The sequence below is a fragment of the Mus musculus genome, chromosome 7 (assembly GCF_000001635.26).
Source record: "Mus musculus strain C57BL/6J chromosome 7, GRCm38.p6 C57BL/6J".
NCBI classification, from domain to species: Eukaryota; Metazoa; Chordata; class Mammalia; order Rodentia; family Muridae; genus Mus; species Mus musculus.
Window position 1 is genome coordinate 13645710 of NC_000073.6, and position 25314 is coordinate 13671023.

The 25314-nt window shown below is 39.1% G+C and overlaps 1 protein-coding gene and 1 pseudogene across 1 annotated transcript in view; both read left to right on the plus strand.

The window, feature by feature from the left end:
- Positions 1–25098, plus strand: part of Sult2a5 (sulfotransferase family 2A, dehydroepiandrosterone (DHEA)-preferring, member 5) — a 46841-nt gene extending 21743 nt beyond the window's left edge. Inside the window, exons 4-6 of the mRNA NM_001184980.1 lie at positions 16753–16847; positions 19328–19505; positions 24876–25098. Coding sequence (NP_001171909.1) covers positions 16753–16847; positions 19328–19505; positions 24876–24988 — 386 coding nt within the window. The 3' untranslated portion in view covers positions 24989–25098. The remainder of the gene's footprint in view (positions 1–16752; positions 16848–19327; positions 19506–24875) is intronic.
- Kat6b-ps1 (K(lysine) acetyltransferase 6B, pseudogene 1) lies at positions 8277–11916 on the plus strand (annotated as a pseudogene).
- Positions 25099–25314: the final 216 nt, after the last annotated feature.

Genomic DNA, 25314 nt, shown 5'->3' on the forward strand with positions numbered 1-25314 from the left:
GCTTCTGGTTATTATATATAAGGCTGCTATGAATATAGTGGAGCATGTGTCCTTATTACATCTTGGAGCATCTTCTTGATATATGCTCAGCAGTGGTATTGCAGGATCTTCGGGTAGCACTAAGTCTAATTTTCTGAGAAACTGCCAAACTGATTTCCAGAGTGGTCATACCAGCTTGTAATCCCACCAGCTTTGGAGGAGTGTTCCTCTTTCTCAAAATCCTCTCTAGAATCTGCTATCACCTGAGTTTTTGATCATAGCCATTCTGTCTAGTGTAGGTAGAATCTTAGTTTTGTTTTGACTTGTATTTCCCTGATTATTAAGGATGCTGAATATTTTTCAAGTGTTTTTCAACCATTTGGTATTCCTCAATTGAGAATTCTTTGTTTAGCTCTGTACCCCATTTTTAATAGGGTTGGTTAATTTCCTGGAATCCAACTTCTTGTATTCTTTATATTTATTGGATATTAGCCCCCTTTCCACTTTAGGATTGGTAAAGATCTTTTCCTGCTCTGTTGGTTGCTTTTGGTCTTATTTTCAGTGTCCTTTGCATTTTATGAGGTCCCATTTCTCTATTCTTGACAAGCCATTGGTATTCTGTTCAGGAATATTTCCCCTGTGCCCATATCTTCGAGGCTCTTCACCACTTCCTCCTCTGTAAGTTTCAGTGTCTCTGGTTTTATGTGGAGTTGTTTGATCCACTTAGACTTGAGCCTGATATAACTGTCTCCTGAGAGGCTCTGCCAATGTCTGAGAAATACAGAGGCAGATGCTTGCAGCCAACCATTGGAAGGAACACTCGGTTCCCAATGGAGGAGTTAGATCAAAGACTGAAGTAGCTAAAGGGGTTTAAAATTCCACAGGAAGAACAACATCTACCAACCAGATGCCCAGAGCTCCCAGGGCCTAAACCATTAAAGTATACACATGGAGGGACTCATAGCTCCAGCCACATATGTAGCAGAGGATGTCCTTGTTGGGCATTAATGGGGGGAGAGGCACTTTGTCCTGTGAAGGCTCAATGCCACTGTGGGGAGGCAGGGTGGGTGTGTGGGAGAACACCTTTATAGAAGCAGGGTGAGAGTGGATGGTATAAGGGGATTTCCAGGGAGGGGGAGGCTACCAGGAAAGGAGATGACTTTGAAATGGAAGTAAAGAAAATATCTAATAAAAAGGAAGACAAAAGAAAATATCCCAGAATAAATATATTACCGTTTGCTTGTTTGAAAGAGATGTTACCTCTATATTTCAGGCATTTGAATATGTAATGCCAAAGTGGTGAATATTTTGTGAGGATTATGAGCTGTGAACTTGCTTGAGGAATTATGTCACTGGAGGTGAGATTTAAAGTTTCAAAACTGGCACCGTTTTGAGTGATCTCACTCCCTCCTGCTTATGTATTCACTTGTGAGATAAAAATTGCTGCTCCAATACTTTGTCTACTTGAATAGTGTCATACTTCCAGCCATAGTAATGATGATATACCCTTGTCTCTCTAGATCCATAAGCCCCAAACAAAAAATTCCTTCTATAGGCTGTCCCATTCATTGTGTTTTATCAGAGCAGTAGAAAAGAAATTAATACAAGGAAGAGGTGATAGATCCTCTACAGTGAAAGTTTAACAGGGTGAGGCAGACACTAAGAGGTGGAAAATAGTCTCCTGCTCTAAGACTAGGAAAGTTAATGTTACAAAAAATTGTCATCCCTTCAAAAACAATATACAGATTCAACACAATCCCAATCAAAATATCAATGTCATTCTCCACAGAATTAAACAAACAAACAAACAAAAAAACTTGAATTCATACAGAATGGTAAGATGCTCATTCTTACATGGTACATTAAAAAACCACCTCTCATGCTCAGAGATTATTCCAGAAGAGATGGTGGAATAAAGGTAGGAGCTGAAGGTAAAGAGAGAAGTGCTATAAAATACTGGCTTGTGAGCATGACAGAGTCAATGCAGCAAGTAAAATCATCTGAAGCTGCTTGCAATGGGTCAGCACAAGACTGGCATCCATCAATAGTTAATCATAGGTTGGGGAGGAGACTCAAGGAGCATCACAAATCCCTGCTGAAGTGCTAGATACTGAAGGACTCTGGGTCATAGGAAGGCACTGTCTTCACTTATTCACCAATTCAGGTCCCTACTAGGTTTCAACGGGTAGTTCAACTCCACAGTTTCACAGATAATCCTATTCATGGTTATACTAATGGGTCATGAATAAAGAGATATGAGTGTTGTAAAAGAGAACTATAGGGAATGGAGGTTAATAAAGACAGAGGGAGATTAGAGAGGATGGATGCTGTCAATAATTAGAGTGTAATTTATACATGTATGAAATTTCCAAAAAACATATTCAGTAATGCATTCATATGAAAGCAAATAAAAACAATCACTCAGATAATCAAACTGATTTTGGGAAAAACAGTACCTTATTTCAAGTTATACTACAGAGATATTAATTAAAGACAGCATTGGACTGTTACAAAAACAGACATAGAAATTAATGGAGTAGAAAAACAAGACAATATGTTAACACAACTGATGGCTCTTTATGTTTGGCAAAATGAAAAAAATATATGTACATTCAAGAAAGATAATTTCTTCAGTAAATGGTGCTTTGGTAACTGGGTTGCTATATGTAGAATTGTGACTTATTTCTTCCTTTTCATTTTATTTTTTATTACATATTTTCTTCATTTACATTTCAAATGCTATCCCCTTTCATACTTTACTCTGAAAGTCCCGTTTACCCTACCCCTTCCTGCTCCCCAACCCACCCACTCCTGCTTCCTGGCCCTGGCATCCCCCTGTACTGGGGCATATAAGCCCTCATCCCTCAAACATATAAACAGTGACACACATAGACATAACAACAGACACAGACCGACAGACACAGCCTGACATACACACACCAATATCAAGTGGATCAAGAACCTCAACAGAAGACTCAAATCTATGAAACTGCTAAAAGAAAAGTAGTATATAGGTACAGGTAAGGACTTGCTACATAGGACTCATCCCACTCAGACAACAAGGCAAATAATGGACAAGTAGGACCTTGCTCAATGAAAAACCAATGTAACTCATTTGTCATGTGAAGATTCAGGCTACAAGATGGGTGAAAACCATTGCAATCTACATGTTCCCAGTCTGTGTTTGTCTAGAGTCTACAAAGATTTTTAAAAATTCAAAATCAAGAAAAAAAAACTGGAGCAAAACATGTATCATGGAACCTAATAGTTCTACCAAAACAGAAAAACAAATACCTCATCTCCAATTTTTAAACCATTCAACATTATTAGCCATTGTGGAAATGCAAATAAAAATTACTTTGTGAGCTTATCTTAATCCAGTCAGAATGCACATTTTCAAAAGACAGGATATTTATGAAGCCTTGGGAAAATAAAAGAAAGCATAAATATAAAGTGTTGAGAAATGATTTGTTACAGGTAATTTGCAAGAGTGTTGAAAGAGAATGCATGGCTAATTATTGTTTTATTTCTAAGTCTGTTAACACAGTTTTGTTTTGGGTGGTGGATAGTGAATTGAGGTGATGTTGAAATTGTAATATTTAATGTGAAGGTTTAAATATTCTTGTATGCCAATTCTTTTTTATTAGATATTTTCTTTATTTACATTTCAAAATGTTATTCCCTTTCATAGTTTCCCCTCTGTAACTCCTCTATCCCCTTCAACCTCCCCTACTTCCCAACCCACCCACTCCTATTCCAGATCCAGGCATTCACCTACACTGGGGCATAGGCCCTTCACAGGACCAAGAGCCTGCCTCTCCTCCCATTGATGATTGACTAGACTATGTTCTGCAACATATACATCTAGAGCCACAAGTTCTACCAGGTGTTTTCTTTGATTGGGGGTTTAGTTCCAAGGAACTCTTGGGGTACTGGTTAGTTCATATTGATGTTCCTCCTATGGGGCTTCAAACCCCTTAAGCTCCTTGGACACTTTCTCTAGTATCGCCATTATGGACCCTGTGCTCCATCCAACTGTTGATTGTGAGCATCCACTTCTGTATTTGCCAGGAACTAGAAAAGCCCTTCAGGAGACAGTTATATCAGGCTTGTGACAGCAAGCTCTTGTTGGCATCTACCACAGTGTCTGGGTTTGATGGTTGTTTATGGGATGGATCCCCAAGTGGAGCAGTCTCTAGATTGTTGTTCCTTCAGCTTCTGCTCTGGACTTTGCCTCTGTAACTCCTTCCATGGGTATGTTGTTCCCCTTCTCAGAAGGATTCTAAACTTATGGGTAATATCCACTTATCAGTGAGGGCATATCATTCGTGTTCCTTTGTGATTGGGTTACCTGAGTTAGGATGACATCCTCCAGATCCATTCATTTATCTAAGAATTTCATAAATTCATTGCTTTAATAGCTGCATAGTACTCCATTCTGTGACTGTACCACATTCTGTGTATCCATTCCTCTGTTTGGAGTTTCTTTATAATAAACTTAAAATGCTTAAAAATGTTATAAGAACTTATTTTAAAAACTGAAAAGAAAATGTGGGGAAAGAGAAACCCTGGTGGTACCTCATACTTGTACCATCACTATTGAAATCACTGTGGAGTTCACTCTGAAAGATGAAAAAGGATTTTCACGTAACCCATCTGTCCAATATTAAGTACATACTCTTACTACTTAGATGTATACTACTATATATCTAGGTGTCTATTGCCATGTACTTAGGTATATACTATTGTACACTTAGATGCACAATTAATTGCACACTATTATTTACTTAGATGTATAATACTACATACTTAGGTATATGCTACTGTGTAGTGAGGTATATTTCCTATATACTTAGATATATACTACTAATAGGTAGTTGAACATCTGTGCTCATTTCAACTCTATCTACAATAGCCAGGAAACAGGTTCAGCCTATGTGCCCATCAAATGAAAAATAGATAATGAAATTGTGATGTGTGTACACTACACAATGAAATTTCATTCAGGTATAAAAATAGCATTTGAGTTTCTTGGGAAAGTAGATGCAATTGGAAAATATACTTAATGAGGTAACCTAGGCACAGAGAGACAAAGAGTATTTGTTGTTAGTCATAAGAGTATCCCACATAACTTTTTATTGTGCTTAAATCAAAATGCATATAAAGGACAGAAATTCAGCAAGGGAACATTAGAAGGAGAACAAGAAAGAGACATTCCAAAATACTTATAATATGAGAGTGGAGGAATGAATATGAGAGTGGGGTGGTATATGAAAAGATAGGGTTGTAAGATGAAGGATATAATTAATCAAAATATGAATATATGAAAATGCCTTACAGAATCTCAATTGTTTGGAAACGCATTAATAAATTAGTCAAGATACCTTCCTTATACAGGTAGAAAATACTGCTTGTAGAAGTCATAGCTTGTTAAATGAAGACTCCATTGCTAGTGTTGGAAGACATCCCTCCCTAGGAGTTGTTGCCTGGGAAATGCCCGAGGAGTCAAATAATATGGGCAATTGTCACTGTTGTCAGCTGCCCATCAAAAAGTAGTTGGTAAGACACTATTGCTAAGGACATCCTTATGTGCTTGTCATTAGACATAAAGGAAGCATGCTGGGAGTAGGCTGGACTATGCCTTCCTGCTGAATAGCCCTCACAGTGTCAGTCAGGATGTTATTAGGAGATTGTCATTAACACTTACTCCACTGTGGACAATCTAATCTATACTTCAACCATCTTCACAAGATATGCTTAATAATGGCTATTGTGTTCTGTAGTAAACAGTCATTTTTTGATTTTCATTGAGAAGAGTTCACATCATTTTTATTCAACATGGTTAAATATCCACATTTTGGAGGGAATAGATCATAGTGTTGAAGCTGTCATTGTTATTCTGGTAAATGGATATGATGTGAACATCAACTTGTCTTCTAAATAACCATGATTTTCTGCTTACATATCTCTACCATCGACTTGATTAAAAAATGCTTCTTGTAATAGGCAATGGTAATTTCAGAGACTCAAAACTAGCCAAAGTGCTGAGAATAAGTACCCTTTTAGTGCTCACCATAAATGAGACATCTATAGCCCATAGTATAAATTTAGGAAACATCAAAGAAGAAGGTATGATATACGAGCCTAAAGATGGGATAGAATGATGTGGAACATTGATTTGTAGATATGATTTGGCCACAGCACCCTTGAACTCATATTATCTGTGATTACTGCTCAAGACTTCCAAAAGTCGGGCCCTTTTATATTCTATCAAGGAGAGAGGAGGTGCTTCCAAACCTTTTCCCCATTTCTTGAGAATTTATAGGCAATTAACAGTAGATAGGGACTGGGCTCATGAGACACTCCTCCTTCCAGCCTCTATATCATGTTAGTGGCTTCTGATGGAGGGAGGTTATTTTTCAGTAGAGTAGCTATTGTTAAGGTACCCATGTTAATAAAAATGACTCCTTTCCTTTGCTCCAGTAACAAACCCTAAAAAACTCAATGGGTCAAACACACACACACGCACACACACACACACACACACACACACACACACACACACACACACAGGAAAATGAAAGTAGAAAGGAGAGGTAGTAAAACTTCTTGAGTTCTTTATATATATTGGATATTAGCCCCCTATCTTGTTGTTGGTCCTCAGAGCCAGCTGCAACATGAACAACACAGACACCAAGTCAGGTTCACGCAGCAACTTTGCTTCGGGCTTTTCCTTTCACAGCTATCTTCCCCAACAGCTTCTTCTTAGGGCAAGGTCTAAACTACTCCTATTACAACAACTTCTCTTACTCTACTTCTACAAGAAGAAGTTTGGCAAGAGCTAAAACTACTCTTATTCTACTTCTGGCTTCTACCTAGGGCAAGGGCTAAAAACAACTCACTACTCATGGCAACTCATTTCCTTCTAGCTCTACTCCACCTCATCCAATCAGAATTCACACAGGCTCCAGGCCCATGCTCAGGTAGTTCACAGATAGGCTGACAGGTGGCAATCACAAGGAACAGTCCAGCCTGGCAGGCAGCCCAAGCATGCAGCCTCACTGTGCATGCTCTGGCAAGGCAGTAAACAAGTAGGTTTCATGGGGCCTGTGGCCTCACCCACTTCCCCCACTATCTGCTTTAGGATTGGTACAGATCTTTTCTCTGTTGCCTTTTAGTCTTATTGACAGTGTCCTCTGCCTTACAGAAGCTTTGCAACTTATTGAGGCCCAATATGTTAATTCTTGATATTACAGCACAATCATTGCTGTTCTGTTCATGAAACTTTCCCTTTGCCCATATCTTCGAGGCTAATCCCCAATTTCTCCTCTTTAAATTTCAGTGTCTCTGGTTTTATGTGGAGTTCTTTCATCCACTTAAACTTAAGCTTTGTACAAGTAGATAAGAATAGGTCAATTAGCATTTTCTACATGCAAAACACTAGTTGAGCCAATACAATTTTTTGAAGATGCTGTTTCTTTTCCACTGGAGGTGTTTGCTCTCTTGTCAAAGATCAAGGGGCCATAGTTGTGTGGGTTCATCTCTGGGACTTCAATTCTGTTCCATAGATCTACCTGTCACTGTGCCAGTACCATGCAGTTTTTATCACAATTGCTTTGTGGTACAGATGAAGTCAGGGATTGTGATTCCACCAGAGGTTCTTCTTTCTTGAGAATAGTTCTTGCTATCCTAGAATTTTTGTTATTCCAGATGAATTTGTAAACTACCCTTTCTAACTGGTGAATAATTAGTTGGAATTTTGATGTGGATTGCATTTAATCTGTAGATTGCTTTTGGTGAGATAGTCATTTTGACTATATTAATCGTGCCAATCCATGAGCATGGGAAATGGTTCCATCTTCTGAGATTTTCATTGATTTCTTTCTTCAGGGACTTGAAGTTTTTATCATACAGATCTTTCACTTCCTTAGTTAGAGTCACGCCAAGGTATTTTATATTATTTGTGACTATTGACAAGGGTGTTGTTTCCCTAATTTCTTTCTCGGCCTGTTTATCCTTTGTTTACAGAAAGGCCATTGACTTGTTTGAGTTAATTCTGGTGGAATTTTTAGGGTCACTTATATATACTATCATATCATCTGCAAAAAGTGATATTTTGTCTTCTTCCCTTCCAATTTGTATCCCCTTGATCTCCTTTTGTTGTCTAATTGCTCTGGCTAGGACTTCAAGTACAATGTTGAATAGGTAGGGAGAGAGTGGACAGCCTTGTCTAGTCCCTGATTTTAGTGGGATTGCTTCCAGATTCTCACCATTTACTTTGATGTTGGCTACTGGTTTGCTGTAGATTGCTTTTATTATGTTAAAGTATGATGAAAAAGGCTGTCCTGTGGTTGGATACTTCTCCAAGGAAAAGCTCTGCCAGCAGAAGTATAATGTGGCCTGCATAATGATCATGCCCCAGCACTAAGGGCAAGGATTTGGAGGCTTTCTCATTGATTTCAGCTATTTGCTTTCTCAAGGAGAAGGCCAAGCAGGGTCTCACAAAAGCCACTCTCTGACCTATGCCGGCTCTCCTACCTGACCTACTGGAAAAGTGTCATCTTGGAATACCTCTACCACCACCACAAGAGGCACATCAGCATCAAGGTCATTAGGAGAGCCACAGGTATGTGCCCACATGACATTGCCACCACTCTGCAGCACCTCCACATGATTGATGGAGAGATGGCAGGTTTGTCATCATAAGAATGGAAAAGTTGATATTGAGCCACATGGAAAAGCTGAAGAACTGTGCCAGACCCAACAAAATTGATCCAGAGGTTCTAAGATGGACTCCAATTTTAATTTCTAGTGCTGTGGTTTCTGAGGAAGAGTGAGAAGCTGAGAAGGAGCCTGAAGGACTAATGGAACAAGTCAGCTGATGGGAGAAGGAGGAGCAAGAGATCCTGTAGTCTAGAGTTACCAGTAGGCAATCGTCTGCAAAAATACAATAAAAAAATAAATAAATACCTGCATTGTCCAGATAGGCAGCCAGTGGCCAGGGTGAGAGGACAGTAGTTAAAACTGTCCAAAGAGAGCAGTGAGGAAGAGGAAGAGGAAAAGGAGGAGGAAGATGATGAGGAAGAGGAAGAAGATGGGGAAGAGGAGGAGAGCATTCACACATCTCCCCTACAGTTGACTAAGCCACAGTCAGTTTCCATTAAAAGAAAGAGGACTTTTGTAGTAAAGGAGAAAAGAGGTCATAAACGCAGGAGGATCAACAGCAGTGTAACCACTGAGACCATTTCCGAGAGGACAGAAGTGCTGAACGAGCCCTTTGACAACTCAGATGAGGAGAGATCAAAGCTGCAACTGGAGCCTACCTGTGAGGTCATAGTGTGGGGGGCGGGGAGACTACGACAACAGGAAGCCAGTTCTGAGAAAAGCATTCCAACATCAGCCAGGGAAGAAAAGGCAGACAGAGGAAGAGGAAGGAAAAGATGATCATTTCTTCAAGAACCCTGCCCTTTGTAGAAAAGATGTAGATAATGATGCAGAACACTTGAAAGAAGGCAGTAAAGACAATCCTTAGCCTCTAAAGTGCAGACAAGTGTGGCAAAAAGGAGCGAAGCAAGGGCTCTCCAAGAGGAAGCAAAGCAAAGAGAGGATGGATGGGTTCAAGCTGAATCTGTATGGGAAGAAAAGGAAGAGGAAGGAGGAGGACGAGGAGAAGGAAGAGGAGGAGGAAGAGGAAGAGGAGGAGGAGAAGGAGGAAGAGATCTCCAAGGAAAAGGAAGACCCTGTGCATTTGGATGACCATGAAGAGGATGAGGATGAGGAAGAAGAGCCATCTCACAAAGAGGACCATGATGCAGATGATGAAGATGATGGCCACATGGAGGCTGCCAACATGGAGAGTGGAGACCTCCCAAGAGAAACCTTCAAAGATGCACTAGAGGGCCAGGAGGCTTATTTAGACCTGAGCATTCAGTTGAGCCACTTGAACCCTGAGGTCTTGATAAACTGCAGTGTTGATCTTGCAGTGTCCTGTAACAGTGAGCCAAAGGAGCTTGCTGGGGACACTGGAACTGCACCTGAGTCTGACGGGGAGCACCCGGAAGAACAGACACAGAAGCAGGACCAAAAGAACAGTGATGGTATGGATGCTGAGCTCAAAGAGGGAGGCCCAGCTGCCCTGGAAATTGACTACAAGACTGCCAGGTTGTTCAGTCTTTGACCCAAGAAAACAGGGAACACGATGACACCTTTCCAGATTGTGCTGAGACTCAAGAGGCCTGTAGAAGCCTGCAAAACTAAACTCACACAGACCAAAGTCCTCAAATTGCCACCATACTGGACGAGTGCCAACAGTCAGACCAAGGTAGCCCACTTTCATCTGTCCATTCCTTTCCTGGCAAGCCAGTTCATTCTGTCAATAGCCCCAGCGTCCCTGCTAGAGAATAGCTTCATCCAAATTAGCCCCGATCAGACTGCCATCACAGTGCCACCTCTGCAGAACATGGAGACCCGTCCAATGATGGATGTCCTGTCAGTGTCAGATCACTCACAGCAGGTCGTTGACAGCAGGTTCAGTGATCTGGGCAGTACTGAGAGCACAAGAGAGAACTATGAGGACACAAGCAGCTATGACTCAACCATGGGAGGCAGCATCTGTAGAAATGGCTCTTCCCAGAATAGTTGCTCCTATACCAGTCTCACCTCTAGGAATGTGACACAGAACAGCTGTGCTGTCACCCAGTAGATGTCCAACATCAGCAGGAACTGTAGCATGATGCAGCAGACCAGCATCAGCTCCCCTCCAACCTGCAGAGTCAAGTTTCCCCAAGGCTGTGTGGTGGAGAGGCCTCCCAGTAGCAGCCAGCAGCTAGCTCAGTGCAGCATGGCCACCAATTTCACCCCAACCCATGAAGCTGGCTGAAATCCCCGAGACCAGCAATACCAACATTGGATTATATGAGTGAATGGGTCAAAGTGATTTTGGGGATGGGCACTACCCACAGCCATCTGCCACCTTCAACCCTGCCAAACTGCAGCAGTTAATTAATGCACTTATTATTCATTCCACTGCTGTGACCTCCTATGCTAACAGTGCCTCTTTTCCACACCATTAGGCAACACAGGGCTTGTTCAGCTTTCACAGTCTCTACACTCTGTCCCTGGAGGACCTCAAGCACAAGCTACCATGACCCCACCCCCTAACCTGACTGACTCCTCCTCCCATGAATCTGCCACTATCTCTCCTGCAGCAGAACCAGGCAGCATCAAATATTGGCACCTCCCACAGCCAAATACTGCAAACTCAGATTGCCAGCAAGGTCCACGTCTCCATAAGAACCATGTCCTCATCTCTGTCACCAGCTGCCACCACCCATCAGTCAAAAAATCGATGGGTGTTCCCAGACTGTAGCCATGCAGGGTCCTGCACGGACTTTAACAATGCAAAGAGGCATGAACACGAGTGTGAACTTGATGCCAGTGCCAGCCTACAATGTTAACTCTGTGAATAAGAAGAATGCCATGAATGGGTATAGCATGTCCCAGCTGATGATGAACAGGATGATGAATAGTGGTTACCACAGCTACCATGGCTACATGAATCAAACCACCCAGTTCCCTATGCAGTTGCAGATGTGCCCATCTGCTGGGCATATGATGGGAAGCCAGCCATATGCCCAGCAGCCAATGCAGACCCCACCCCACGCTAACATGATGTACACATGGCTACATGAACATGGGCATGTCCAAACAGTCTCCCAATGGATCCTACAAGAGAAGGTAGACAGCCTGGCAGCCCACCCAGCCCACTGGGCCCCAATATTGGATTGATCTGCACAAATATCTTTGAAGAGTACGATTTCAAAACCAGCATTGGTGTGAATGCAAAAACATTTGTTGGCACCATTTATTTAAAAAAAAAAAAGCTGTATAAAGCAGAATGCCTTATACAAGTTATTTTTTCCTTTTTCCTTCTTTTTTCTTTTTTGGCACCTTTATTTCTGTTACTTTTATATAAAATTCTTTGCAAAGGAAGGCCTCTCTTAGAACTCTAGTTGGCAGCGGCCACACGTCTTGCCTGCTTCCATTAAACAGTGTGCATACAAACCCCTCCCCAAATCACCTGTTTTAATACTGAACCTCCAGCTTTTCTTCTTCCTTGTCTACTCCATGGAAATGCCTTTAGCATTTCAATTACTGTATATTTTGTTTAAGGTGACCCTTCAGTATGCCACTAATGTCTTTGGTGGTGACAGTGCATTTTGTAGTACTGTACAAGTGTTGTGCTAACGGTAAGCCACTTCTTAAGTCTTTTGCCTTGATTAGGGTACCCTAATTTGAGGGTTTAAAAAAGACTGTATTTTTGTTCACTATAAAACTGTAAAGAGCTATCAGAGCTATCCCCGTCTGGTTAGTGAAGGGGGTTTATCGCTAAATGTTTGGTGTAAAGTTGAGAAAACCATTTTCCATTTTGGTGGCAGACTCCTATGGGGAGAGGCAGCTTTCTGTTTTATAAATGCACACTTCTATTTATTAAATGAAGCATATCTCAGTGTTTATCTGTCAGGTTTTGAAGCATTTCATATATGTCCAAATACTTGGCAAGTTTTTTTTTAAATCATGAATTTGGTGTAAAGTTGCTATTTTATGGAAATGCCTCTAACTTTACATTTTCATTCCATCTGTAGATTTTTCTATCTTTATAAAATATTGGAATTATTTTTTAAGGAAAAATAGAAAAGTAGCTTGTGAATAGCACAAAGTAATCTTACACATCTCAAGTAAAAAAGCAGAAAAGTTATTTGTGTCTGTTTCTATTGCTTCCTTTTGTAGCCTTTGCACCTGGACAGATGACATTAAGGGCCAAGAAGGACAGGTGTGCACGACCTTGTATAAAGTAGGAGCCAGCAGAACTCTTATATTTAACAGTTTTCTTTTTAGTCAGTTACTTCAAAAAAAAGAAGGAACCCCCCCAAGAAAAGCTGTACATTTTAATATAAAATAAATTATGATGAGCCATTTAAAAAAAAAAGAAAGTCCATTTTATTTCATATTAGAGTGGCTACTCCAGCTTGGTTCTTGGGACCATTTGCTTGGAAAATCGTTTTCCAGCCTTTTGCTGTGAGGTAGTGTCTTCCTTTATGCCTGAGGTGGATTTTCTGTATGCAGCAAAAAGTGGGGTCCTTTTTACATAACCAATCTGTTATTGTATGTCTTTTTATAGGTGAATTCAGTCCATTGATATTAAGAAATATTAAGGAAAAGTTGTTATTGCTTCCTGTTATGTTTATTCTTAGATTTGGAATTCTGTTCATGTGGCTGTGTTTTTAGGTTTGTTGACCGGTTAATTTCTTTCTTTTTCTCGAGCTTAGTTTCCCTCATTGTGTTCAAGCTGTCCTTTTATTATCCTTTGAAGGGCTGGGTTTGTGGAAAGATATTGTGTGAATTTGGTTTTGCCATGGAATACCTTAGTTTCTCCATCTATAGTAATTGAGACTTTTGTTGGATATAGTAGCCTGGGCTAGCATTTGTGTTCACTGTGGGTCTGTATGACATTTTCCCTGGATCTTCTGGCTTCTGTAATCTGTGGGGAGAAGTCAGGTGAAATTCTGATAGGGCTGCCTTTATATGTTACTTGACTTTTTCCCTTACTGATTTTATTTGGTGGTTTGATTATTATATGATGGGAGGAATTCCTTCTCTGGTCCAAACTATTTGTAGATCTGTAGACCTCTTGTATATTCATGGGGATCTCTTTCTTTAGGTTGGGGAAGTTTTCTTCTATAAATTTGTGGAGGGTATTTCCTGGCCCTTTAAGTTGAAAATATTTCTACTTGTCTATACCTATTACCCTTAGGTTTGGACTTCTCACTGTGTCCTGGATTTCCTGAATGCTTTGGGTTAGGATCTTTTTGCATTTTCCAATTTATTTGATTGTTGTGTCAATGTTTTCTAAGGTACCTTTGCACCTGAGAGTCTCTCTTCTATCTCTTGTATTGTGTAGGTTATGCTTGCATCAATGGCTCCTGACTTCTTTTCTAGGTTTTCTATTTTCAGATTGGTCTTCCTTTGTGAATTCTTTATTGTTTCTACTTCCACTTGTAGATCCTGGATGGTTTTGTTCAATTATTTCACCGGATTGGATGTGCTCTTCTGTGTTTCTTTAAGGGAGTTATTTATTTCCATCTGATAGTCCTCCATCATCATCAAAATAAGTGACATTAGATTCATATCTTGTGTGATGTTGTATCCAGGACTTGCTATGGTGGGACAGTTTGGTTCTGATGATGCCAAGTAGCCTTGGTTTCTGTTGCTTCTGTTCTTACACTTGTCTCCTGTTATCTGATTATCTCAAGTGCTTGCAGCCCTCAATATGTCTGATTGGAGCCTGTCCTTCCTGTAATCCCAGTTGATTCAGGACTCCTCAGAGTTTTATTTTATGTCTAGGTGCCTTTTATCTGCATGTATGTACGTGAACCATAACGAGAGCATTACCCACAGTGTCCAGGAGTATAAATTATCTGGTTGAACTGAAGTTACAGAAGATAATGAGTTACCATGATGGTACAGGAACTGAACCAACATCTTCTGTGGGAGCAGCAAGTGTTCTAGAATCCTGAGTCATCTCTCCAGTCCTATTGCTTTTTAAAAACATCCATTCCAATTAATTCTGCCTATACATTTTTGGGTATATGAATATTCACTGTGGTTGGATAAACACTCATAAAGTAAACTGACTCTCTTCAGGAAGCTATCAATCACTAGTAGTTCCTCATAGTTGGCACATCATGACCATGCTTGCTCCATGCAGGGACTCAATCTCACTTAAGCTTATACAGATCTTGCACATACTGTCACAACTGCTGAATACATGTGTCCAACTGCCGGGAAATGTTCAAAAAACACTGTTTTAGTTAAGTCATTCACCCACTCTGCCTCTATAATATGTCACATCTATATCCAACATGATCCCTGAACATCGGAGAAAAAGATTATTTTAGAAGCCAAATTTAATGCTCACCAGTCCAGAGTCTCTCATTGTCTGCACCTTTAAGAGCTGTGGGTCTGTGACTTAACCCCTCTTTACTACATGGATAAACTTTTCTGATGGTGGATTTGAGATGAACTAAACAATCATGAAAAGTCATTATGATGTGGTTTCTGAAGAAGATTTAAAAACTCATTCTTGGAATAAATAGGTCTTAGAAATTGGAAATGGTGTCCTTCAGAAGTAAAGTGAATTTGCATCATATATTGGCTCCTTCTTCCTGAATTATCTGCTTTTAGAATTTTATTTAGACAAGCATTAGATCTTCCTATGTCCTATGTTTGAGCTTGATTTAGTTTTCAAAATTTTTGTGTTTTTATACCTAATATTTCTATTCTTTAAAAATTTAAAAATGAATATGTTATATCACATTCTACCAGATTTTCCAGTATGCATTCCAACACACTATACATTGCATAATATGTCCATACCACAACGTAATTTTTTTAAAACAATACAACCCACTAATGATAATTTGTGGTGCTCATATGTGCATGGATGTAGGGCCATCCATGTAGGCACTAGTAACATAACAGTGGTCCTATATGAAAAGGGTGTGGGTAGGGAATGATACATCAATGACTGAGCACTCACAATTACGCTGCACATTTTGATCACTTCTGAGTCTACATTATCCATAGCCAGTTGCAAAATTAATCTCTAACAAGGTATAGAACAGCACAAATCCATGAGTATAAATACAAATATTTAGACGGTAGTTTGACAATATGACCATTTAATAAAATGACAGTAGGAAACCTAGTTTGGAACTATGACATCATCAACCATGTATTCATGACCAGGATTATAGTACCAGGCATGAATTGCATCTCAAGGATCAAGGCTCAAATCCAATCAGACATCATTTAAGTAAACCCATAATTATTGTGTCATTATTGCACTACTAGGCACCTCCGGCCTGGTACATCTATATTGTAACATGTGAGTTCAGCTCAGGATAAGAGCATTATGTAGAAAATCAGGGGCTGAAAATTGAAAACTGAGAAATGGAAATGATACCCTATATACTCCCAAAGGGCATTGTAGACATAGGTATGCTGAGTTGAGGGATTCTGTTAAATTTCCTCTGTCACTTGTCTTCCTCACTTGACAGTGCCTTATATAGTTCTCATAATCAACAGATCTGCATCCAATACATATGCTAAGATCATTCTAAAACCTCACAAACATTCTCTATCTCTCTCTCCCTATCCCTTACACAAACACACAAACACACACACAAAGGTGCCTTATCCCCTTAACTAACTTTGTTGATGTGATTATTAATGATGTCATATAGCTTTGATTTACACATCTATTAGAATTCTGCCAGTAGGTTGCTGTACAAATTGGAATGTTTCTTTTCAACACCATATAAAACACTGTTCTCCCATCTCTGTTATCAAATCTTTCTGTTGTCTTCATATACCTCACTAGGAGGCAGGTACTTACAGAAGTCACCTCTGGATTTCTGTATTGGTGTGATAGGTTTCCCCCAGCACACACCTCTGTCCTTGCACCTTGGCAGTAGAATATCTCCTCATGGCATTAATGGTAAATCTTAGTGGTAATGAGTTTGATAATGAACTTGATTTTATCAGTTCTATATATCTGTGTTAACCTCGAACATCATGTTTAATGCTATAAATACAGACTAGTTAGATTTTTCTTAGTGAAGCTTTCTGCTGCTGCTTTCAGAAAATGAAGAAAGTCAAGCAGACCCTGTGTTATTACTTTGTAATTGAGACTCTACTTCTCCCTGTACACAGTCATATATGGATCATGGTTTGAGCATGTCCGTGGCTGGCTGTCCATGAGAGAATGGGACAACTTCTTGGTACTATACTATGAAGACTTGAAAAAGGTGAGCTTACAGTTATCACTCAGTTAAGAATGAGAACCCATTACAACAACAATAACAACAACAACAACAACAACAACAACAACAACAACAAAAGGTGAATATTGGTCATAGGATCTAGAAAAGCAGAGAGAAAGCCAAAAATCTGCTCTCAGCCTACCTGCTTCCCTGAAGGAATGGAGAAAAATACTTATCAATAAAAAGTAAAAATGCAGCCAGACAAAAACTGAAAGATGCAATTATTCAAAAATAAATTTGACCTCGGAGTGTTTATCTCTCAGGAAGCAGAAGGGAGGAACCTGGGAGGGAAAGTGTATGGGGGGACTGGGAGGGAGAGGTGAACCTGATCTAGTATTGTGTGAAGGAAAAGGACTGAAATTCTGATGGCCAGCAGTAAGAATGGATACAAGCATCCTCTAAAATTAGGAGGTTTAGGGGACCCTCAAGAATTCACCAGAGACCTGGTAAGTTAAAGAATCTCAGGACTCAAAGGGAGAGACCTTAGATGAATTTCCACATATTAGGGAGAAGGATGTTATATACCGTATCTCCACTTCCATCAGGAAGACAGGGCATCAAATGAAGGAGAGTATGCCCATCCCACAGTCATAACTCTGACCCATAATTGTTCCTGTCTGAAAGAATGACAAGGTTGGAAATGGAGAGGAACCTGAGGAAAGGAAGGTCCAGAAAAAGACCCAAAGTGGTGTCCAGCTCCAGGGGAGGTCACAAGGCCTGACACTATTCCTGAGTCTATGGATAGTTTACAAAAGGGGACCTATCATAAATGGCCTCTGAAAACACCAGCAAGCAGCTGAAAGAATCAGAGGCAGGTGTTTGTACCCAGACAATGGACAGAAGCAGCTGACCCTAGTTTTTGAATTACAGTCAGCTGAAAGAAGCTGAGAAGAAGGTGATCCTTTAGGATGACCAAGAGTCTCGATTAATCTGGACCCCTGAGATCTTTCAAAAAGTGGACCACCGAACGAACAGCTAATATGAGGCCTCCAACACATATACAGTAGAGAACTTTTGGTCAGTGTTCATTCAGAGATGATGCACCTAACCCTTGGGAGACTGGAGGCCACAGGGAGATTAGAAGTCATCTGGTTTGGGCAGGACATCCCCATAGAGCCATGGTGGTGGGGAGGAGGTATGTGATGTGGAATAGTCATAGGGTTGATAGGCTATGGGGAAATAATATATAGCGTGTACAAAATAAATGAATTTTAAAAGTAAAAAAGTTTCATCACACTCTTTTTTCCACATGTAGAATCTTTTACTTAATCATCATTAAGTTCAGTTTTCCCAAGAAAGGATCACAACCCAGCTGTCTGCTACACACTACTGCACATTCCAATAAGTCTTCTATCTGTCCATTTAACACATTCTTTTCAGTTATTGTCATGATTGTTTACATTCGTGTGAAATATTAGGCAAAACTCTGATAAATATGTAAAAAAAAATGTTTTAAACCAAGAAAACCTATGTCCACATGGGGAGGGCTAGGATTGAAAGCACAATTTTTGGTGTTCTAAGATTTTACCTTGTAATGATTATATCAGAAGATTAAATTAATTGTGGTAGTACACAGATATCATTGCAACAGTTAGAGATCTGAGACAGAAAAATTGGGAATGTGATGCCCACATGATCCACAAACTGAGATGCTTTCTCAAAAAACAAAATCTCTCGGAAGTACCCTCAAGTAATAAATATTGAGAACATTTCTATGAAACTGTCGTAAAATCTGTATTGTTTTCAGTTAGCCTAAGCAAACAGTATTATCTGGAACTAACATTAATCTCTGCTGAGGATTTTGTGCACATGTCTTCATTTGCCTTGATCATTGTCTAGCAGCATTTCTATAAGTTTCTTTAAACCTGCCAGGGAAGGATAGGTATGCTTGTACATATTTTCAGTGCCAGCACTTGGAAGGAAAAAGCCAGATAGATGGATTGGTGATCTCTGTGAGCTTGACACATACTAATCTCTACAGCAACTTCCAACACACAAGAAAAAACTCCATAGTGAGGCCCTGTCTTGAGAAAAAAAAAAAAAAAAAAACTCAGTATTCTGAGTGACTGTGTCAGCACACACCTGTGACCTTAGCACTGTGGAGATTGACCCAGGAAGGTCTGAAATTCAAGGTCATGATCCTCTAAAAAGCAAGTTTAAATTTAACCTAGGTTCTATGAGAACCTCTCTCTTACATTTTCTCTTCCCTAAAAAGAATCCCCAGCCTCTATCTTTTAGAGAGCAGAGATGAGCCACATTGAGAGTTCACTCAATATATAAATGTTGAGTCTGAGTCCTTCTTCCCTGTGTTCCATTTCCTTTATTGCCTAATTCCTATTCATGCTCTCTCATTTGATGATGCCCTTTTCACAACAGTTTGATCATCCCCATCCACAGATCAAATGTTTGAATCATTTCTCTCAGTGCCTTCTGTTTATTGCCCTCATTTTACGTTCTTCTTTTAGGATCCAAAGGGAACCATAAAAAAGATCTGTGACTTCCTAGGGAAAAATTTAGGGCCAGATGAGCTGGATCTTGTCTTCAAATACAGCTCCTTCCAAGCCATGAAAGAAAACAACATGTCCAATTTTAGTCTCATTACGGAAGATCGGGTTACTAATGGCTTGAAGCTCATGAGAAAAGGTAAGAGATCATCTAGCTTCAGAATATGTCAGAACAAGTGAAGGGCTTGATGTGGCAATGAAGCTCTAAGTAGTTGTTGGGAATGTACTGAAAGTCACTGCTTATCACTGATAGCTTCTCACAGACATTACAGGGAAGGTTTTTATGAAGAAGATGTGGGTTTAAGACATTCTGCAAAGTTGATTTATTCTGGTAGATGAACTTAGGATTGGAGATGGTCATATCCAATAATACTTCAATGAAAACAATGGGAGAGTAGTCAGTATTCTATGAGACATTGTAAAGTTTCTTATATCACATTCCTCATTTCTAAAATATAAAAAGTGTAATACAGTAGAACAAAGATATATCTAAGATGATAACCATAGAACCACAAAAATTACATTAACTGCTGGAAAAGATGTTGAACAGGTCAAGATTTCTGCCAACTGTAAACCAAGGTTATACTCCAATAGGACTGAAAAAAAATCTCTAATGTTAAAATCTGATGGTATTTGCCAACCTATGTTTAGATTACCTTAGGTTCATGACCCCTCACTTCTTTGGAATTATCTTTTCTGAAAGGGGGATTTTAATGCTCTCTATTTATTTGTCAACTCCTCTCTATGATGGGAGCAGATTGTTTGTGTGTGTGGTGTCATAGCTGTACAGATCTGGAGTGACTTTGCCAGAATAAATCAGACCTTGTGCCTCACCCAGACCTAATTAGATAATGATAGGTGAGATGGAACTTAGATTAGAAGAAAGAAGGTGTCATTCATCAGATATTTAACACTGAATAAAAACATGGGTATAAATGAATGAAGTATAAATTATAAGTCTAATTTTCTTTATCCATAATTTAAATGTTTCAGCCTTTAACTTCAATCGAAGGCTTTGGAGTCTGAAATTTGGATACTAACAATATATGTTAGTATCTTTTTTTTATCCATAATTAAAATGTTTCAGCCTTTGCCTTCCATCGACAGCTTTGAAGTGTGAGATTTGGACATGAACAATATAAGGATATCAGGAGTTTATGTAGAAAAAATGAAGTCTAAGTAGATACCAAATTGTATTTAGTCCAGGATTCGTACTATCCATATAATAGGAAATTTTGACTGAGATGTAAACATAAAGATATGTCACCACTAACTAAAAGAAAATGGAAATCTTTACACTAAAGCTCAAGGTATGTGGAAGAACTGTTCTTGCCAGCTGTCCTCAGACTACTGCACTCCAGACTCTGAAGAGACATATTTCTCTGCACTAGAAATGAAGGTCTCACCTAAGCAAAGTGGTCTGTTTCTGGATTTTCTATAATGAATGAGAATTTGGCATTGTTAAAACATTGTAAGAAAATAAGTCTGTTATTACATACCTAAAGGAATGAAGTAGCTCTGTTAATAGCAAAGGGAAAAGGAAAGTGACAAACAAAAGCATTAGCAGAGACAAATCAGAGCAGATGGAATAGAATTTAAGACAAAATTCCATGAAGACAACTACTGTTTCTGCTTTGCCAGGAAGATTCTTTTAGGATGAGGCCACACTTGGTTTTAATCTCTTCCAAATACAAGTACTATTTGTCATGCAGCACAGATGATAGCAGGAATACATACATACATACAGTAATTATAATATAGTTCTGCCTAAATACTTGATAAGACTTCATTAGTCTTTGGAAATTTAATTATCCTAGTGATTATATGTAGCATTTTTTTTGTTGTTTTCTTTTTTCTTTTTTCATTTGAAGACAGCTTTTATTTTGTGGGATTATTTTTCTTATACTAGTGTGACACCAATATCCTTTAAGCCAGGTAATACTGGAAACCAGGTCACTGATGGGGGACACCAAATACATTACCCACTTGCTTCACTAATTCATTGTAGAGAATGATGAAATGAATATGTTTGGAAATAACTTTGAAAGAAAAATGTATATGAAGATAATATTTGTCTTCTCAATTCCTCTATCAGATTGGTGCCATTTTTTAAATCATCAAAATATGTGCAAATCTAAGATAATGCTAATACACATTCCATTATTTACCATTAGACAACCTAATTCCCTAAATCATAAAACATTAAAAATCTGTACTAAGTGTTAGACTTGCCTGAGCCAGGAGGAGTTCACTAGACCTATTTTCCAAAATCCTTTAATTGTTCTTATCTTAAGACACAAGACATTATCTTTTATTGTCTCTGCAGAGCTACTTTGTAAGCTTTATCCCAGAGACTCAATCATTCAAGTTTTTGAGATGCATCTGGTTTTAATCTCCAAGCAATGATTTTTCCACGTGCAATTGTAGTCAGTTTAATTCAATATTTAGGCTCTGTAGGAAATGCATACTAGAGAGATATTCAGCTACTCTTTGGGTTTGGGTGACAAGACTTTATAAAGACAATGCCATGATCAAGATATGTATAGGAAATATATTCTGGCAAACCTCAAAATTCCCAGCACTCATTACTTCACAGTGTATGTTTAATGGACACAGTAGTTGGGCCATTGATCATTTTCACTGGTATCTTCAGAAGGCCTTAAACAGAGTCAAAAAAAGAAGATGACACAAGGACAGAAGAAGAAGCCTGCCATTTTCAGGCCAAAAAGAAAATCCTACAAAGGTTTGGACAGTACTCTGATGTGAGATCTGCAGCCTCCAGAACTATGAGGAAGTTCTTTTTCAACAAGAGTTAAGCCACCAGATGTTAGGGTTATCCTGCCATCTGACACACAAAAGTTTAGGGAGATGTTTAGAAACAGGAAAGAAAATAAAAGTGTATCAATAAGGTGCACAGAATTTGCACATAGGTGAACATACAACTCCATGTGTGTGCCTCCAAAGATGTGGTTTCTCAGATGTACTGATTTATTCCATTGGGAATCCATATTGAGTTTGTTGAGATGCTTATAGTCTAACATCTATCTGGTTTGGCCTATCAGGATCCAGGCATGCTGTCAAAAACTATAAGATTACATGTTCTAATAAAGAAAAGAAAGAACATGAGAGCACAATGGATATTAGTAGGTACCCATCTCATTAGATGACACTTTTATATTCATATCAATTATAGTATATTATTTTAATATGCTGTATCAGGGATTTACATTTTTATGAATTCTTTATATTTTCTTTAATATAGCCCTCTGGGGAATTAAAATTAACTTATGTGATGATACAGAAAGAAAGTAATGTGATAGAGAAAGAATGGCTTCTATTGTCATTCTTTTTGGATTCAAATACACACACATCACTGTCATACTGATAACATCTCAAAGACTAATTTTTCCTCATCAGCAAAATAGGAGCATTGCCTATACCTTCCTCAGGTATTCACAAATTTATTTAACAATCCCACACTGAGTATGTCCTATAAGTTTGGAACTCTTTGTAAAATGAACCATTTAGTAATTTCAAAAACACTTTCTTTTCAAATATATTAGATGCATGTTCTGTGTGTATATTCAAAGAATAAATGCATGGTACACATAACAGTGTCACAGCTAGGAAATAAAGCAGGGATGGGGCCTGCTGGGTTGTAAATGGAGGAAAGATGGGAAGAGACGTTTACAGTGTCATTAATAAAGAGACAAAGAGAAAGATGTAATTATATGAAAAATATTAGCTCTCTATTGTAAAGGAATATACAGTTTGGGCAGTTTGTTAATCTTTAAGGTTCCAACTAGAGACATTCTGGAATAGATATATGGTCAGAAGACACAGTGCTACATAGGACAGGGCCTGAAATTATACAGATCTTCATGCATTACCAAACACCATGGATGAATGAAACAGAGTCCTGCAATTCCCTCAGCTGGGAGGGGCTGGGTCTACTGTATTTGGTGAGAAAATCAAGATAGTTGAAATGCCGCAGATAACTGTGTGTATCTGCATCACTCATGAACCCACACACACATAAGTAGAAACTACTTTAAAATATTAGTTAAAAGTTGCTTTAAAATCATTTACTTCTATAAGTAAATACTAAGATGTAGACAGAACAGTTGAAGTCTGTTTGAATCATTGAGATGATAAAAACTGCTGAGTAGGTTAGCATGATAGGAACAGGTTTAATGGGAAGCAGGAATAGTCTGAGTATATATAAAAAGATCAAGCCAGTGTTGCTGCTGTTAGATTGTCTAGCATATAGGTTGGGAGAGGAAATTGTAGGACATAATTTAGACAGAGTTAGAAGTTTGTATATATGATTTCAGGACTTAAGAAATTTTCAGTAGGGTGTGGTGGCACACGCCTTTAATCCCAGCACTGGGGAGACAGAGGCAGGAAGATTATTGAGTTCAAGGCCAGCTTGGGCTACAAAGTGAGTTACAGGACAGCCAGGGCTATACAGAGAAACCCTGTTTCAGGAAGAGAGAGAGAGAGAGAGAGAGAGAGAGAGAGAGAGAGAGAGAGAGAGAGAGAGAGAGAGAGAGAGAGAGAGAGAGAGAGAGAGAAATTTTCCACAGAAAATGGTAGTTTGATTTGTTAATGCCATGGACCAGGCTCAGTTGGCCCCTCTCAATCTGTGGAAATCAAGGTTTCAACAGGTGAGCTGGAGTCTGTGAGGATTCACTGACAGATACAGACAGGAGAGTGTGTGCTGAATCTGAATGTATTGTCACAAATCCAACACCAATCTTATATAATACAGAAAAGAAAGGAGTAGGGTGTCACAGCATGCAAAGTACAATGAAGTATATGGCACAAAACAGAGAAATGACTTGAAAAGACTTACAGGAAACAGGTAATATTTACAGTAAAGACAAAACAGCCCTGCCTATGGTAAGCTAATGATAGGTAAGGATTTCACAACCTAGTCACATTTGTCCTTCTCCTTTGAGCCTTGTGAAAGCTAGCACCATGGGGTTCTTCTCTAGCAGACCTTCTCATGAATAATGCAATAGCACAACCCTACTATTTCCTAGGCATTGGTACATTCTTGCATATGAGTGTAACTTGGCTGTTCATTTAAGTATCTGTAGGGAATCTCCATTTGTCAGAAGAATTCACCAACTTGCTTCTAATATGCAATGTAGTCTGCTGTACCTGGCTGTAATGAAGAGTCTAAGTATACTTTGCTAAGCTTGCCCTGAGACTTCTAAATCTTATCCAGTAAAATACCATAAGAAAGCATGCAAGACCCTCCACAATATTGCAGACACAAATCTGGGGCAATCTAGCTATGGGAATGCCAAGGTTCCAGGAAGCTCTTTCCTGTTTTCCGGCTTCCAGATTTCTAAACCTGTAATGTGAGTCACTGCTGTAGTGGATGTAGCATATTAACTGGGTGATCATTATCAAACAGAAGGTAAAAGCTTATGAAGAGATGAGCTAGTGCAGTATTACGACCATTATTAATCCACCTATGTATCTTCTTCACATTTTACAGGTACAACTGGGGACTGGAAGAATCACTTCACAGTAGCCCAAGCTGAAGCCTTCGATAAAGTTTTCCAGGAGAAAATGGCCGGATTCCCCCCAGGGATGTTCCCATGGGAATAAATTTTCAAAACTTTTGAATATTATATGAACACTGATGTTTATGTTCCTGTTGTTCTATATCTTGAATACCTGAATATGGTCATAGAATAAAACCTGTTGTGGAATTGTGAGGGTGATTTTTTTTTAAAGCTAGTGTTACTAACACTACTAGTAGTAGCAACAGCAGTGATGATAGTGCTGCTGCTGCTGGTGGTGGTGGTGGTGATGTGTATACCTTTCTGTTTGTAGTACCTTCAGAGGCCAGAAGTGTGCATTGGTTCCGAGGGACCTGCAGTTGCATGTAACTGTAAACTTACTTCTTTGGGTCCTAGGAACTGATCTCAGGT